General features: G+C 37.2%; 1 protein-coding gene across 6 annotated transcripts in view; it reads left to right on the top strand.

Moving 5' to 3' along the window:
* Positions 1-18,281, top strand: part of adamts6 (ADAM metallopeptidase with thrombospondin type 1 motif, 6) — a 175,890-nt gene that overhangs the window by 49,904 nt on the left and 107,705 nt on the right. For all 6 annotated transcript variants that reach the window (XR_012386164.1, XR_012386165.1, XM_017358010.3 and 3 more), the window contains exon 9: positions 11,041-11,084. Coding sequence is in view for 4 of the 6 variants with exons in the window: in XM_017358010.3 (XP_017213499.1) it covers positions 11,041-11,084 (44 nt within the window). In the remaining 2 variants the exon portion in view is untranslated. The remainder of the gene's footprint in view (positions 1-11,040; positions 11,085-18,281) is intronic.

Raw genomic sequence — 18,281 nt, 5'->3', positions numbered from 1 at the left:
GTTATATGAATTTGATAAAAAGTGCGCAACATTTTCACACTAGAAACATGTTTTATGCAGGAATGGAACTGATATGCTGCAACGACTCCTTTAAATACGAGATCAATGTAGCGAGTTTTGACGCTCTCGCCGCCGGAGCTGAAAGCAGTCAGCATTGTCGCCAGGGCGGCCAGAGCAAACTTGGCGGCTCTCGCCGCTTTTGGTGTGAACGTACGGTTAGTCTGCATTACACTTCCGAAACGCTAGTTGGCAGTGAGGTGTTAATGCTCCTCTGTGTCGAGTTTCTTCGCAGATGTTTTGCTTTTCCTGAACACTTCCTTAATGAACAAGTGGCTCAAACTCGCTCATTTTGAGGCAGGAACCGGTGGACGTGCAACAACTTTAATTATGAGGTAAACATAAAACAAAACTTTCCATCCGGAGCTCCTTCAAGGGACTCCACACTTGTAAAAAATCACTGCATTGGGCTAGCGCCATTCGCATGGCTCTCGGTCCCGCCCAGACTCATCAGCGCTACCAAGCTGACCAATCACAGAGCTTGCGCTACGCGTTGTTGCGACATGTAGTTACATTTTTTGAGAGGTGCACAACAGTGACGCCGACGGCCACAACGAAAGGCTATGCGTCAACGCCGTAGCATACGCAGAAGTATAAATCAGCCTTAAGTGTTATACATGAGCACCAAATTCTTTTGATGCTGTGTCAAGATAAAACAGTTTCAACTTTTACACCTAGTGGTGCTCATCACTATCAGTTCAAAGCAGTGGACCAATCCGAAGAACTCGAAGGCAGGACAAGCCTTGCAAGCTTTTGTTTAACAAGCTGGCATGACAACAACAACATGGCTCAACCATTCTGTGCACTGCATCTCACATTTTCTGACCCAGTAATGTCTTTGTGTATGGCTCTTAAGATGAGCACTGTTGTGGTCTTTTCACTCCAGTGATTAGCCCATCTGGACTTACATCTGTATTCTTCAACAGAGCACATGATGCTGGTAGCGCAGTAGGTAGTGCTGTCGCCTTACAGCAAGAAGGTTGTCTGGTCGAGCCTCAGCTGGGTCAGTTGGCATTTATGTGTGGGTTTCCTCCGTGTGCTTCGGTTTCTCCCAAAGTCCAAAGACATACATCCAAAAAAAATGTCTGCATGGTTTGTGTGTAAATGAGAGTGTATGAGTGTTTCCCAGTGATGGGTCGCAGCTATAAGGGCATACGCTGTGTAAAACATAGGCTGGATAAGTTGGTGGTTTATTCTGCTGTGGTGACCCCAGATTAATAAAGGGACTAAGGGACATGAACTGAACCATGACCCCTCTACCATGACCAACATATGCTCATTCTGAAAACGTAGCCCTACAGTATATACATTTCTGGAGATCACAAACTATGTAACCAGAAGTACGCATAGCTGCATTTCGTCTTTAAAACAAATAATACGGGATGGTATGATGTCGTTTCTTTTTGCGCTTACCAGCTTACCTCCGTATGGACGGCTTTCCAAATGTTACCAGTTCGTCCAGTAGCTCACCATGTATGTCAGTGGACTTGAGACACAGAGAGGAGTTGACCACTACAACGGGGTTCGAGTCTGGTGAAGAACGATTCCATAAAAAATTTAATTAAGTTTTACAAACCAATTTCGAGTTGAGCACGTGATATAATTGTTTGCGACTGGTCTCTCATCCAGAATCACCAATACTCCAATCAGGTTGATTAAAGCTGACAATTAATAGACCAAATTCGCCTTACTACCTTATCCACCTCATCTCCTCCTTTTCCTTCCCCTTATTAGGGGGAGGTCTCGAGACCTACCTACCCCTTATTTGCTTATTGACCAGGCGGGAGCCCTGGGCTCAATTATCTTCGAGCTCAGGACAGCATGCCAAACCTGCTAATAACGTCAAGCAATATCTAAGTGTGAACTCTTGAACAAGTAAATAACAGGTTGAGAATGTGGTAAAATCTGAAAACGTCTATTTTTCTTGATCACTTTTTGAATCTGTCGGTTGGGTTTAGGGAAGTGGGTGGGCGGGTCAATCAGTGCTTTTGAAAACACTATTCATTGGATTTAGGAAAGAAGCAGGGTTGGTCAGATGATTAGTCAGTCAGTCAGTCAATTAGTCAGTTGACAGCGGCCTCTGGTTCATTCACATGAGAACAGCAGGTGCGAATGGCACTAAGAATGGCAAAAAAAATTTGAGATCTCAGAAAGCAAACAAAACGACCTCTGAGGGATTTAAACCAACAAAACCTGCAAAAATGAAATGTATTCTCCAGAAATGTATATAGGGGTACGTTTTCAGCATGAGCCGGGGTTGACCATGACGGTTTGTGACAAATAAATATACCATTACACCCCTAATTAGTAGCAACCATAGTAACTCACTCTTTGTTGTTGGAGCCTTGTGTGATCTTGAAGACACTGATGTGTGCTTCATCAGGAAGCTCAAAAATGTTTGCAAAGAGGTAGCTAACACATGTTACTACACTGTAAAAAATTGCTGTTAAAAAACGGTCAGATTCCACAGTAACATAATGTTTTTTCACTAAAACAGTAATACTCTGTTAAAAACAGTGCATTCTGGGTAACATTTTGTTTTCGAGAAAGTACCCACATAGCAAAATTTCTCTGGCCCAGCTCTGGCCCACACAATCAGGTTTTGCTTGGCCCACATGCCGCAGTGAATTACGGTACATGACTGAACCAAATCTGGCTTCCAGACAAGGGCCAAACACGGACCATATCTGGGCCAAGTCTCAGCCAAGTTAATAAATCATAACTGGGCCTGAACTGGGCCAGATCGGTTGGTGTGTCACGATTGCAATGAAATTGATAAACCCATGGAGTGATGCGCTTTAGGCACACTATGGGCATGCTTTTTCTCAAAGTGACCTGATTGGTAGAATTTTTTTTCTTTACTCAAAAATGATTTTAGTGTATTTTAAATGTGGGTCAAGACTGGCCAAACTCACATGGCCCACTTATCAAATTTTAAAATCTGGGCCAAATACTACATTTTTCATCTGGCCCAAATCTTGTGTGCCGCCTTAAAGACGGTGCCACCTCTGCCAAACCCGGGCCATGATTGGCCCACATGCTGTATGCCAGTGCCGGATGAATGCCTGCTGTGCCAGCTTTATGCCAAATCTGGGCCAGAGTTCTTTGCTACTAGGGTAACCAACTGAAGAAAACTGTGAGCTAACAGAGTTCAGATTAAACGTTTTTGAAGTCTGTGTTTAAATCACACTTTGTGCCCTTGTTCACTATTCCATCAACTAGTTCACCAATATAGTTCACCTGACAGTTTTAATGAACATTAATGAGAGAATTCAGACACTGATGAACACCTGCTGTTAATAATTACAAGTACTGAAGGAAAGAAACACAAACAATGACGTCAGTTACAGCATTAAATAAAATCAAGTAAAATAAAACACCTTCAATCTCAGCAGAGGATCATTAAACAACTCCACAAACAACAGCAGAAACACTAATTACTGACTAATTTGACTTCCATACTATTCACATTGAGATCCAACAGAAATTTAGGTGTTTTTTGTGTCACCGTAATGGAGTGAGGGGCTGGTTTAGTTGGTGTCTTCACCCTTGAGCTTATTTAATTAGACTTTCTGCTGTAAAACAGAGATTACAAAACACTTTTATTATAGCAATAATGTAAGTAAATAGATAGATTAATCTATTTGTCTGAAATTAATTCTGATAAATGTTTAGGTATCAATCTGGATGAAGGGTCTCATGCAATAGATTTTATGCTTAGTTGCAGATAATAGTTTAATTAATAAGTGGAAACATTAAAGATACATATGTAACTACTTTACAGTTAAGAAATAGCATACAAACACAGTTCAGTTAAGAAAAACACACACTCAGACCTCATGAATCAGACCTTGTACCTCAACAATGGTAACAATTAAAATGTGTCATACTGCAATGCATGCTGGTTGTGGCACAGTACAAATTTCCCAGCATGCATTGCGTCATGAATAAATGTAGTATAATGGTCTTACAGTTTTCTTTATTTGCGTTTTATTCTGCTTTTGTTTATGTTTAGACTTTTAGTTACCTGTTTGTGAATTAAATTGTTAATTTTGTTACTTGTCACCATAGTTGAGGTTCATATGCTGATTATTAATGTCTGTTTGAGTGCAACTTTCATTATAGAGCAAACTGTTTTTGACCAAGATATTCTTAAAAACTTCCAGAAATCATTGCCACATATAATGTGAAACAATAGAATAAACATTGAATAAGAGCAGTAAATAATGTTCCATTAAATTAGAACAGATTCTGCCATTCAATAGCAACATGAACATTACCAGGTATTATTTAGGATTTTGGCTGGCTTGCCAAGTCAAAAGAGTTTTTTAAACAAAGCTCTTAACAATTGCAGCAGCCAAAATATATTATTGATAATGATGTCAGGGCTAAGAGCCCAACTAAAGCAAACTCTGTTCTCCATGATGGTGACGTAAAATGTTACCCTTTTTCTCAAGAAGAACTTTAGTAGATGTTATACAAAAATAAATGTTTCAGTAATATGTGTAGCTGGTGATGATGTTTGTAGAGTTGTTTAATCATCCGCTGATAATTTAAATTATTTATTCATCTGTTGACCTTCAGGTTATTTCATTATAAAGCTGTGACTAAAGTTGTAGTTTTGTATGTTCTGTTCTTGTTTTTTCCCTTCAGTATTTCTTCATTTGTTCATCGTTAATCCTCAATCATAATTTAGTTAGTCGTTTGATTAATTCATTTACTTCAGCTTTGCTACACGTTTCTTGAACACTCAGTAGTGTGGACACTTCAATTAAAACTGAAGTATATGCTCTGGGGTTTAAAGGGTTAAAGGTGTGAGAGGTAAAATCACAGTGTAAAATGTATTATAACAGTAATATACTGTTAATTTAAACTACGGAAGTAGACTAGAAAAAAACAGTAGATTTCTGGCAACCACAGCTGCCAGTAGTTTACCGTTAAATAAAGGGAAAAAAAAAACAGTATTTTACTGTAAAACCTGAAGCTAATTTCTTCTGTGTGTCACCGTTGTGGAGGAGAGTAGAGCCAGTGTATGAGTTAAAGATGAACAATGAACGGCTGATGTTATTCTGCATGTTTCTCTATTTAAAGATAGCGGCTGTTTAGTTGCTAATGCAGTCAGAATCTCTTTGGTAGTTCCAGATGTACATGTATGTGTGCTGTTGTGAAATATAAGACATTAGAGTTAAACCAAACTTTTCTAATTAACTAAAATAAGTTATCGTTATAAGTATACTTCTAAGCATGTACAGCACATTACTTCATAAACTCATTCAGCAGTTGACCAATTTGAGGCAGTTGCTTTCAGTGAACAAAATGAGTTCACTTGAGTATTATGTAAATCAATGTAGTCCATGTATTTTTACAGCAACATACTGTAAAATAACAGTACATTGGTGGCAACTGCAGCTGCCAGTATTTTACCGTTTTTTAATGGGACAATTTTTAACAGTGTACAAGCTATATCTGTTTTTACACGCACATGATCCCTCTCTTGAGCCGACTCCCTCTCTCTGACTGTGACTGATTTACAGGTGAAAGCTAATGACATATCTCATGAAAATTTTGCCAAATATTGTGCTGAGAAGAACAATACTAGGTTTAACTCTCTAAATCTTGGGAAATGACTAAACACGATAATCAATAGCATACAGTGTGTTTAAAGATTTTAATTCCTCTGCTACACATTGGATGGTTCTTTGCCTCCACATTGTCCGTTTAAAATCCTTAACATGTTAATTAATTTTAACCATCACAATTTTAGTATCTTTATTGATTAACTTCTGTGAACAACCATATCCTGTGTAGTAAACTTTATTAATGAGTGCAACAGTGTAAATCATTTTAATCTTCAAAACCGTATTTCAGTTTTAATAATGTAAACTATTACAATTTGAGTAAATATTATATATTCTAGGAGAGAAGCAATGGCGCAGTAGGTAGTGCTGTTGTGGCTCGTCAACCTCGGCTCGGTTGACGTTTCTGTGTGGAGATTGCATGTTCTCCCTGCGTTTGCGTGGGTTTCCTCCGAGTGCCCCGGTTTTCCCCACAGTCCAAAGACATGCAGTACAGGTGAATTCGGTAGGCTAAATTGTCCATAATGTGTGTGTGTGTGTGCGTGTGTGTGCGTGTGTGTGTGTGTGTGTGTGTGTGTGTGTGTGTGTGTGTGTGTGTGTGTGTGTGTGTGTGTGTGTGGATGTTTCCCAGAGATGGGTTGCGGCAGGAAGGGCATCCTCTGCGTAAAAATGTGCGGGATAAGTTGGCGGTTCATTCCGCTGTGGCTACCCCAGATTAATATAAGGGACTAAGCCAGCAAGAAAAAAAATTAATTATATATTATTCAAAATTGTAGTACAACTGTTGCAAAAATTTTAGTCTAATTTGTTAGTGAAAATTTACTTTGTAGTTTTGAAAATTTGCTAAAATTGTTCCCATTGTTTGCACAAGTACCAGTTGTTGTAGTTGATTTAATTGCTAAAACAATATCAAACTAAACTAAGTGAAGTTTATTTTATAAACTAATTTCGAGAGGAGCTCATGATTATGATTGAGTACAGCCAGTCTCGCATTAGCTAATGTATGATCCACCAATCAGATGAAGCCTAACTCACTATAAATAGCAACGTCTTACCTTAGCCATCTTTGTGTTGAAGAATCCCCCCTTCCACCCCATACTCCTCCCGATTTTCCCTTGACAAAGGCCGAAATGGCAGTCTTTACCTTGCCAAGTCGACATTTCTGTGGGGAGTTTACATGTTCTCCCAGTGCTCGCGAGGTTTTTCCCCCCTCCCGCAGGCAAAACATGTGACATAAGTAAATTGATCAAACCAAATTGACACTATAGAAGAGCACTTAATCAGTAGTATATCTATCCACAGTAGTTCCTTTTTTCCTATTCGCCTTAACAAGCAGCGGAATTCTCGAGACCTACCTAAGCTCAAACTCTCCTCTCGCCCTACAACGGGAGGAAGTGCCGGGCTTGAGGATCTCATGAGCTCAGGGCTCTTTCCCAGGACAGCATGCCAAACATGCTTTAATCAATCATCAGCTAAGAGTGAACTCTTTAAACAGTTAAAACAAAATAGCTAAAACTGTATCAGTAGTTTCTCAAATTAAAATAGATGCAAAAATAGTTTTTAAAAAAAATTAAAAAATGTATGTATTTTTCATAAGCTACCAAAATTGAACTTTCACAAGAGAAAAATGGCATGACTCTCATTATTGTATGTGCATATATTTGCGATACTACTGTTTTGAGTTTAGCAGAGGTCATCTGGAGCATTTCCTGTGGTTATCCGTCTCTCTCATTGGGAGGATCAGAGTTGTAAACATTTAGACAGCAGCTTTGAATGATGACGTTTGCCACATTCTCTGCAGCATCTCTGCAGGTACACGAGGAAGAATCATTAGCAGGAGACAGAGCGTGTGATGAAGCCTCTTCATCCTGACGGACGGTTCATTCTGACCTCTTCAGCGCTGTTTTTCCAGCTCTAGACTTTTGGCCACAGCCTTGACGGGGGATGCAATATTGCTTGTTTGGAACCCGATCCATTGAGAGAGCTGGGGGAAATTAAAGCAACTAAATCAAAATAAATAGATGTCCAAATGAGGTCAGCTTCTCGACACAAGTTCATGAGACAGTACCTAATGCTGCTGGGTTTGAGAGTCATGGGATGACGAGGGAGCAACTCAAATTGAATTTGCATCCTCCTTGGTTTTTTAATACATTAAAAGCCTCTCTTTAAGGCAGAGACCTTGTTCGTTATTCTTTGTGTATGCCATTCATTTTTTATTATTATTAAATTATCCGTACAGTGTATAAATCAGTTAGACATCCAGTAGAACAGTGGGTCGGTCATACACTTATTTGGATTTCTATTTAATTTGTTGATGTTTAATATGCTGTTTTGCTTAGGCTTAAAGTTATTAATAATGTACTGGTTATAGTACAAAAGCTTTAGCAGTCTGATATTATGCTATAGTTGCAATCGCTGAGGCACTATTTTAAAGAATATTTTTAACACAGCTTTAAGTTTTTCAGCTTAGTAAAAGTTAAACTAATTACCTGTATTTGTGACAAATTCTTGACCACCTCAGAAATGTATTTTAAACTCATACCTCTACATTACAGTGAGACATTTAAATACAAACGAATGTCAACATTGTATAGTAAAGGTTATTATTTAAAATTTTGGCCTTTAGTTGAGTGAATTTGTAAAACTAAGAAATTTTAGAGGAGATGCTTATTTTTTCCTATTACGTTTTGTAATATTTTAAATGGCTTTTTCTTCAATCTTTTTACAATAAGGATTTTTGGGAACCACTTTGGTTATAGCAACTCCATTTTCGGGAAGAGGATTAACTCCTAATTCAGAGTAGAGTATAAGCCAGAAAAATAGGAATTGGAGTGACATAAGTCTACATTTTGTGTGAATGTGTGCCATATTAAACACCAACACAGTATCTATCTATCTATCTATCTATCTATCTATCTATCTATCTATCTATCTATCTATCTATCTATCTATCTATCTATCTATCTATCTATCTATCTATCTATCTATCTATCTATCTATCTATCTATCTATCTGTCTGTCTCTCTGTCTGTCTGTCTGTCTGTCTCTCTGTCTGTCTGTCTGTCTGTCTGTCTGTGTATCATCCATTTATCCATCCACGTACCTACCTACCTGCCCACACCCCCTACCACCCCCTTGTTTTTCTATCTATCCCCCCATCAAATCATCGATCCATCGATCCATCCATCCATCCATCCATCCATCCATCCATCCATCCATCCATCCATCCAGTAATTGTGTAGCAACTCCCTGGCCCCTACTCATAAGATGTGCAGGCACTCACACTAATATTTTCTGCAGAGATTTGAATTGACTTTACATGAGCTTGATCTCACAATGAGTTTGCATTTTTTTTTACATTTGTATAAATTGTATAAGCAGCGTCTTACATGGTTATAAACTCTGCAAAGGAGCACAAAGAAACCCTTGTTTTGATTATTTATTTTCTGGCTGCAATATTCCAGTATGATTTTCCAGATTCAAAGATCTTTTTGGCTCTTTTGACCCTTTTCAGCTGCCACAGTAAACAGAGTGCATGGATATCTTCAGATCGACACCAGAATAGCAGGCCGATAGGAACTTTCCAACTACCAGTCTGACTGGATACGTGTATAACGTCTGCACTGCCGCCCCTGACGCAAAACACAAATCTAGTTTAATGTGATTCAGATCAGGCACTGCGTCTTTCCTCTGTGCTGAAGACAATGTCAAACAAAGCTTGGCTGCATGCCGCTGGCCACACTCAGCAGCCCAAACTGCTTGTGATATTATTCAGGAGGTGTTAAATGCCCCATTCGGGGAATAAGAAAATATTTGGCATTCTTTCATGTAGGCCTGCCATTGAAAATGTCCGCCGACTGACGACAGGCCCCATTGGGGGAAAAAAAAGGGTTTGGGTTACAAAGTAAACTAAACAACAATCAGGTAGCATGAGCAGACAGTAAGTCAGGGTGGATGCTTAAATCAGAGTAATAGATTTAGAATTTATTTGCATTAGGTACAGTGCATTAGTGAAACTTCTGCAAATATTCAGAAGCAAAAGTAAAGAGCATTGCCTATTGTATTTTGTGTATTGATACAGGAGGGTTCACATCTCACGGTGAAGTCAGTTTTCAACCAAGCAGCTCTTTGTTGGTCAACATGGCAAAGCGTTTTTCCTCTCTCTCTCCCTGTGTTTTTGTTATTTCACTTTAAATGTCATTTTTAATTCTCTTATAGATTCTTTTTACATTTTCTGGGTTTCTCAGTAGCGGTAGTTGTCATAGATGGGTAAACTTAGAGCGCAGTGACTAGGAAAATACAACAAATTATTTTTTTACAATTCTATTTGTGAAAATAAAAAAATAAAAACTCCACAATGGTGTTATCAAGACTTTCAGAAAAAGGGGGAAAATTTTGTGAGACTGAGGACGGCAGCCAGAGGAGAGAAAAACGTCAAATTTACACCTTGCATAAGCTGTAATTAGTTTTTTTTTTTTTGGAATTAGATGCAAAGATGATATAATACAATCATAAATGCATATAAATGCTCAGACTTTTTTTTTATCTAAATATTTCAGATTTTCAAGAATTTAAGGATTTTAAACGCGTCATAACACGTGTCTTGTAAATGGGGTCCATTTTAGAAAAATCAACCTCTCTATGGTTTGTACAGTTTTTATTCTCTGTGACTGTTTTAGTTTCTCTTAAATTTTGCTCTTTTCAACATATTATCATTTTTTTTTTAAATATAAGAAGTTGACCTTATAAGAAGATGTCTTGTGCATATGGAGAGGAAAAGAGTGTGTCTCCTGCAAGTGCTTTGTCTAGCCTAGTAACCCGTGCAAAACGCACTAAGAACTGATCAAGGGTTTCTGCGTCACGTGTGATCGTGTGTAGCTAATCAGTGATGAAGACTCGTGTGCTTCAGCAAGGGTTTCTGCCCCACACAAACCAGACCATTATGCCAGTCAATATTTTAGACATTATTTGTAAAGACAGTTTGGACATTTATTTCAGTATGTTAATGTACTTCTAACTAAAACATAATAGTATGAAGGGGCGTGGCTTTCTTTTTGTGCATGGTTTCCTTGTAGAGGGGTGTGGTTAAAAATATTCTGACTGACAAACTGACAGCATCAGAGAAGGTATGGCACTTCAAATGCAGAAACAAATGGGCAGACTTTGATGATTACCAAAACAACAACAACAACAAAAATCAATGGAATAACAGATTAATTGTTCACCTAAAAAACAATGTTTGCTATCAAAATAAACACTGAAAATTTTTATTTGACTCAGACTTTAATTAAAATAGACCTCCTAAATAGACATCTGCATCAAGTACCAAGTAGTATTTGTTAAATACTATTCTTCAAGGTTATATCACACATATAATAACCACACGTTCATTGTCCTTTTCTTTTAGGTATGACATCTGCACCTACAAGAACAAACCCTGCGGTACCCTTGGTGAGTACCTGAAATGCATTTCAAGGTTCTTTAATTTAAACTCACACCACTGAATGACAAATGCTCCATTTTCCTATTTTGAGAAAGGCTGTCTTCATAGAGCTGTTTGGTGCATTGGCTTAGGTTGAGCTCAAATATGTCTCAACGCCTGCCTGACTCTACAGACGCTGCTTTCTCTTGTTTCATTTCCAAACATTCCCACTTCTGTCTGCTGCGGGACAGAGGTGTTTACCCCTCCCCTGGGCAAGCCAAAAAAGAAATGAGACTATACAATATGTAACAGAGACCAACAATATAAAATAAGAACTAAAATGTTTAAAGAAGTGTAGATAAGGCAAACGCTCACATTTTTTCTCTGCAGGCAGAGTGGAATCCTCGTTTTATCAGAATTTAATTTAATTTAATTTAATTTAATTTAATTTAATTTAATTTAATTTAATTTAATTTAATTTAATTTAATTTAATTTAATTTAATTTAATTTAATTATTTTTTTAAATGTAAATTTATTTATTTTGTTTCGATGTATAATTATTTTTTTAAATGGATTAAAATGCAATTAATAGATTTTTTTTAACAATGATTATGATTTAAATTTTTTATGTAAAGAACAAGAAAGCTTCAATGTAAAAGTCCAAAATATGAAAGTGAATGAAAATATAAACAAATTTAGTAATGTAATTAATTATTAGTAATTTAAAAAGTAATTAAAATATTTTTACATGAGGTTTGAAAAAAATATCATGTTAATATTTTTTTAGAAATTCATATTTTTACACAAGCTTTAATTGATGTTTTATAAATGGCATGTTGTGCAACATAAAACATTTTTATAAGACATTTTTAGGTTATAAATTTCCACAAAACCTCTAAACATTTCTACTTCTGTTGTAGGATGGAAGTGTATATATAATGGGGGAAAACATGAAAATTAGATAAAATAAAAGTGCTGGATAATTTGGCGGTTTATTCTGCTGTGGCGACCCCAGATTAATAAAGGGACTAAGCCCAAAAGTAAATGAATAATAAAATAAAATAAAATAAAATAAAATAAAATAAAATAAAATAAAATAAAATTTAATTTAATTTAACTTTAAACATTCATTTTCTTGTCGGCTTAGTCCTTTTATTTATCCGGGGTCGCCACAGCGGAATGAACCGCCAACTTAATGAATCAAGCATATTTTTACGCATCAGTTGCCCTTCTGGGAACCCATCTCTGGGAAACATCAACACACACACACTACGGACAATTTAGCCTACCCAATTCACCTGTACCGCATGTCTTTGGACTGTGAGGGAAACCAGAGCACCCGGAGGAAACACATGTGTACGCAGGGAGAACGCCACACAGAAACGCCAAGTGAGCCAAGGATTGAACCAGCGACCTTTTTGCTGTGAGGCGACAGCACTACCTACTGCGCCACTGTATCGCCTTCATTTGAAATAAATTAAATTAAATTAAACTAAACTGAATGATCAAGGTTTACATTTCTTAATAACAAACATGATAATTATATTTTCTAATACATAACAACTGAAGAGCATGATAAAATAAGACCTAGTACATTTTAAAACACAAGCAGAAAACAAACAAACAGGTTGTGCTTTCTCCCCTTAAATGGTCTCCAGGCAGTGTCGAATCCTGGTCTTATCTAAAAGCAGCCTCCTCCAGGGCTCAACCGTATATCTTAGAAGTAATATTGTGACTCCAGGGGTGGTTTGACAGATTGACCGCATTCGTCACATTCCCCGGGTCCCTTTAATTGCCCTGGCATCTGCTCTGCTTCCTCGCTGCCCTCCTCCTCTTTCCCCACCTCCATCTCCACTTCAACACCCCAGAGGCATCGCCCTGATCCTAGGTCAAAATGTTGCCCTCTTAGGGTCACGGCAGACCAACGGCACCCTCGGCTTAGCAAAACAACACCCGCCATTAAGGCTTAGCCGTGGCGATTCAAGACCACAGTAGCTTCAACGTTTCTCTTTTCTACTTTCTACATCATTCACTGTCATGTATTATTTTGCTATCTCTAGAAGCTCTAAAAATTTAGAAATGAACTATTACAATGACCCAGTAAAACAAGTTTATTAGCATGACTGAATGTTTTTACATTACACTTAATAGGGGCTAAGTAATTGCAAATATAACTTATTAATTATAACTTAATATAACTTATATAACTCATTTTCTCACTTCAGCAATCTTTCTCATGTATTTCTCTGCTATCTCTAGAATCTACATAGGAACATAAGATAAAATTGTTATAATATTTGTTTGGATAGTATAATAATGTACCCATTTTTCACGAGAGTAAAACACATTTAAAGGGATAGTTATCCCAAAAACATTTATTGATTTTTTTTTACCCTCAAGTGGTGAAACTTTTTTTCTTCTGTTGAACACAAAAGAAAATATTTTGATGAAAGCTGAAAAAACTGTCCTCTAGTTTAAAAGTAGGAAAAACAAATAGTATGGTAGTCAATGGCTCAACATTAGCTTACTCTAAAAAGGTAGACCTATATATAATTCTGGAAATCGTGAATTATTTGGCCAGAAGTGCGCATGGCTACATTTTGTTGATCACGTCATTCCTTTTCTCTCAAAAAGGCATACACAGCGGCCTATAACTGTGGTATTTGGTGCTCTTCAGAAATGTATATAGGGGTACGTATTCAAAACGAGGCTGGGTTGCAATGTAAGCATTGTTCAAAATATTTTAAATTGTGTTCGACAGAATAATGGAACTCAAACATTTTTGGATCAAGCCAAGGTTGAGTACATTTTTGGGTGAACTGTCAAAGTGACTTACTAAAACTAAATTACAGTCTTTTCAGTGGCTTGTTTTGTGTGCACTGACAGTGTTGCCATGCTTCTATTGCCTATTTAGCCTTGGCTTATACATCAATCAAATGTACAAGAGTTATTAGATGCGGGTGGTGATATTTTCAAATATTTTTTTATAAATTCCTTTGACTAATTTTAAATTATTATGGTTCTTATTTGCTGTTTTTTTAACACCAAAATCTGGCAACATAATTGAGTCAAGGTTTGTAGCTCTTTCTTTTCATCCTGTATCACTTTCCTTTTATACTCTTTTGCCTCCAGTTGGTGTCTTATTAGCCTTTGATTTGCATGTCCGCTCTTGTTTGGGCCTCTGGATGAGGAGGATTAAGAGGCCAGAAGTGCCTTGGTGGAGCGATGGGTCCCAAGCATACATAAGCTTTCCATGTTATTCCATATTTCGTGGGCAGTGTTCTTAATATTATTTTTGCCCACAGGGAGGCCAGGTTAAGACTTTTGCAATACTATTTTTTGCTATTTAAAGCTTAAAGAAGATTAGACTCATGGTGTTACAAATAGCATCAAATCTACTTTGTTTCATTTTCCCCCTTTTTTATTTATTTATTTAGATATTTTTAAAATGCTTTGAAATGCATTACTTTTTGCTATATGATATATACTGTATAGAGTCAAGCCCGAAAACCCAGGGGTACGAATAATTTTGGGCTTGATCTTTTAGGAAAAAAAGTAGAATAATATTGTGTATACATTGTATATACTTATACTAATATACTTATATATAACATAATGTACTAATATAATTCTAAATCAAACTTACACTGTAAAAAAATACTGTAAAATTGACAGTATTAATGGCAATTGGGGTTGTACAGTGCGCTTATAATTTTTGCCAGTATTGCTGTAAAGACTGCAGGTAATGCTGTAAATTTTACAGCAATATTTTACAGTGTACTTTATATTAAACTCACAACTGACTTTAAACAAGTTCAATCTTTTATAATAAAATGAAAGTGATACATGATTAGGATGTAAAAATGTAAACATTTCTTGAAAATTGAAGAAACTTTTTTCAAAACCATATGAAAGCGCTATACAAAAAGTGTAACAAGACTAACATTCCAAAATCACATAGCTACTCTTTTCCATATGTAATGAAAAATATAATGTCAAGCTCCAGACAGGTAGTCTAGACTAACCGAATAATAAAATGCATCTAAATGACTTGTGGTGTACATAGACAAGTTCACTTTGTAGGAGGCATTACAGTAAATACAAATTATATAGTTTTAAAAATCATCCTAAATTAGTCATTAATGATAGTCAGACCACATTTAAAATGATACACTGATAATCTTTCACTGCAGTCCTCAAATTTTATATGTGCCTTTGCGTTTTTTAACTTTAAGACATGCCAATGCATGTCAAAATATGTTGCACTGGGTTTGATGTCAATGACTGCAAACACCATTGGTTCTACTGTTTCACAGGTCAGTGTGACACAACCATTAATGTAAACAAGATTAAATTTACATGTCCTAACTCCCACCCCCAGGTGGATGCTTTTAAACCGCCGAAGACTTGTTGCACTATTAACTTGAAATTAAAAGTCTTCTTTGTGCATTTTAGTTTGCACAGATAAACTACCCACCACATGTTTGATCCCATCAGAGCCCGAACAGGTTTCTTTGTGGATCTTGAATTGCCTGCATCTTGCTTCAGGGTTTGTGTTTTTTTCCCACTAATCATCAGCAGATGTAATCTGGTGAGAATTGTTCTTCTCTCCCAGGCTAGACAGAAAAAAAAGACACCTGGATTCCCCCATTTCGTAGCTTCAAGGGAACAGAAGCAGCTGGCTTTAAGACTGAGAACACTCAATCTGTGCTCCATCTTCTTTGTCTTTGTCAGGAGAATAGATCTGACAGTAAATTAAAAGAATATAGGAAAATAAGTTAACATTTCCTTCCTGATTGCTCACTCCAGGCTGTTCTAGATTTTGTTGGTCCAAAATCTATATTTAGAGAGCTTTAAAGTGTTCAATAATTCAATATGTAAGGAATAAATAATGATGGGCCATTGATTTTGCAAAGTTTATTTATAATCTAATTTTGAGAGGATCACGTGCTTATGATTGCTTGCGGCTGGTCTCGCATTATTAGAATTTATGAATTATTAATCAGACAATTCCTAAGCCACTATAAATACCCTAAGTTCCATATAACAGCCGTCTTCATTTTGAAGAATTTCCCCTCCCACCCTTACTCCTCCTTCGATGGCCCAGTGGTTAGCACTTTAGCCTCACAGCAAGAGCGTCACTGGTTCTAGTCCTACTAAGCCAGCCGACGTTTTTGTGTGGAGTCCAGACGTTCTCCCCGTGCTCACGTGGGTTTCCTCCGGGTTCCTCGGTTTCCTCTCACCGCCTAAAAACATGCAACTTAAGTTAATTGACTAATCCAAATCGGCACCATAGACATGCTCTTAGTAAGTTGTTATCTCTTAAGAGCAATCACAAATCTGTTCATTAGCTACTACAGCAGGGAGTTCTCGAGATCTATCTGAGCTCAAACTCCCCTCTCGCCTCACAAACGGGATTGAGCCCAGAGCTCGAGGATCTTATGAGGTCAGGATTCTCTCCCGGGAAGGCTTACCAAACAAGCTTCATAACCAATCATCTGCTTAGTGTGAACTCTTGAATTACAATAAAATGCACATCCAAAGGGGTGTTACACCTCACGAGTGCATTATTTTCGAATAATTTAAAGAACTGGAGTCAATTATTCTTTTTATACTATAATTATCACACCTAAAGTCATTTTTCAGGTTTTGTCCTCAAACAGTTCCTGTGCATTGGACTTGTTTCTTACACATTTACCAAAGACATTTTTTTTGTTTTGATTTGATTTTTGGCTATGAAATGACCATTTAGCATAGTGGAACTATTATTTTCAAGACTTGCCTGTAACTACTTTAGCTATACGTTTATCTGAAAATAATTGTACATCAGCCATTCTGAATCAAGTATAAATCTTTATTACATGGCTCTTTTGAATATTGATTGTGATTGGTTAATCATGACATTTTAACAGTTGTACACTGTTAAAACTAATAGCACAGGCTAATCTGGGTATTATAAATATCTATGAAATACCTCAGCCAGTAATCAATACATGTATGGGTATATTTGTCAGAATTATATACTTTTATTTTATACCAAAAATCCTTAGAATATTAAGTTAAGATCATCTTCAATGAAAACAGTTTGTCAACATAAATATATAAAAACATAGTCTTTTTATTTAGTGTGCATTGCTATAAATTTGTGGTCACATATACGCTTATCTGTCACTACACTGTCTTTGACTGGAACCATATTGCAACTAGGCTCCTGTATAATGCATCCAGCCTTTATATTTGATTAAAGGGCTAGTAAAATAACTTTGATCAATATTTTGTTTGCTTTTTTTTGTTTTAAAGGTCTCGTGAAGTGCTTTGAAATGTGCATTTTGTTCGATGTGTGATGTAATGTCAACATGAAACATGCAGAAAGGGAAGAACAGAGTAGCTCCTCCCCTTAAAAAAACAGCCAATAGCATTTCACAGCTCTGCCAGTGAGAGTTGTTGAGCTCAGCACATAAAATTATAAACAAAAGAGAAGCATGTTAAAGATACTAGATAGCGTTTGATTGGTCAGATGGTTTAACAAGAAACGCTCTGGTTACTAAAGTAACCCTCGTTCCCGAGGAGGGGAACGGAAATGCTATTGGTGGATTTGATTTTAGAAAATCCACGAATTGGGAGGATTCGGTTCAGAAGCCACTTGTCTGAAAGAGTATGGAACGGGCCAATGAATGCCAATGAATTGGCAGCGTAAGCTTGCGCAGGTGTGCTTCATTGCCAATTAACCCAGCACATAAGCACAGGTGGAGCAAGCACAAGCTATCCTTTTTAAGCTGAAGAGACTTTGCTAACAGCTAAGGGACAGTCATTATGGCGATCGTCCTCGGGGAACGAGGGTTACTTTAGTAACCAGAGCGTTCCACTTCGGGTGGGGAACTCCAATGCTATTGGTGGATTTGATTTTAGAAAATCCACGAATTGAGAGAACTATGGAAAATGCCATAATGACTGCACCTTACCAACGCCTCCGATGAGAGGATAGTCAAGCAAGCGTGACGCACCCACATCACAGGAGGCGCGGTCCTCCAACGTGTACCTGGCCCTAACTTATCCCACTTCAATGGAAGTTTTATGGATTTAGGTATATTTTTTGGGAAGTCGCGAGCGTCTAGATAATTCTAGGAAATACGACTGTATGTTGGGAAGCGTGCAATCCCGATAGAGAGGACACTGCGGAGGCCATCCGCTACCCAATGGGAGAGATAAGATGGCAAAATTACAT

The sequence above is a fragment of the Danio rerio genome, chromosome 10 (genome assembly GCF_049306965.1).
Source record: "Danio rerio strain Tuebingen ecotype United States chromosome 10, GRCz12tu, whole genome shotgun sequence".
NCBI classification, from domain to species: domain Eukaryota; kingdom Metazoa; phylum Chordata; class Actinopteri; order Cypriniformes; family Danionidae; genus Danio; species Danio rerio.
This window is presented reverse-complemented; position numbering and strand designations above follow the sequence as displayed.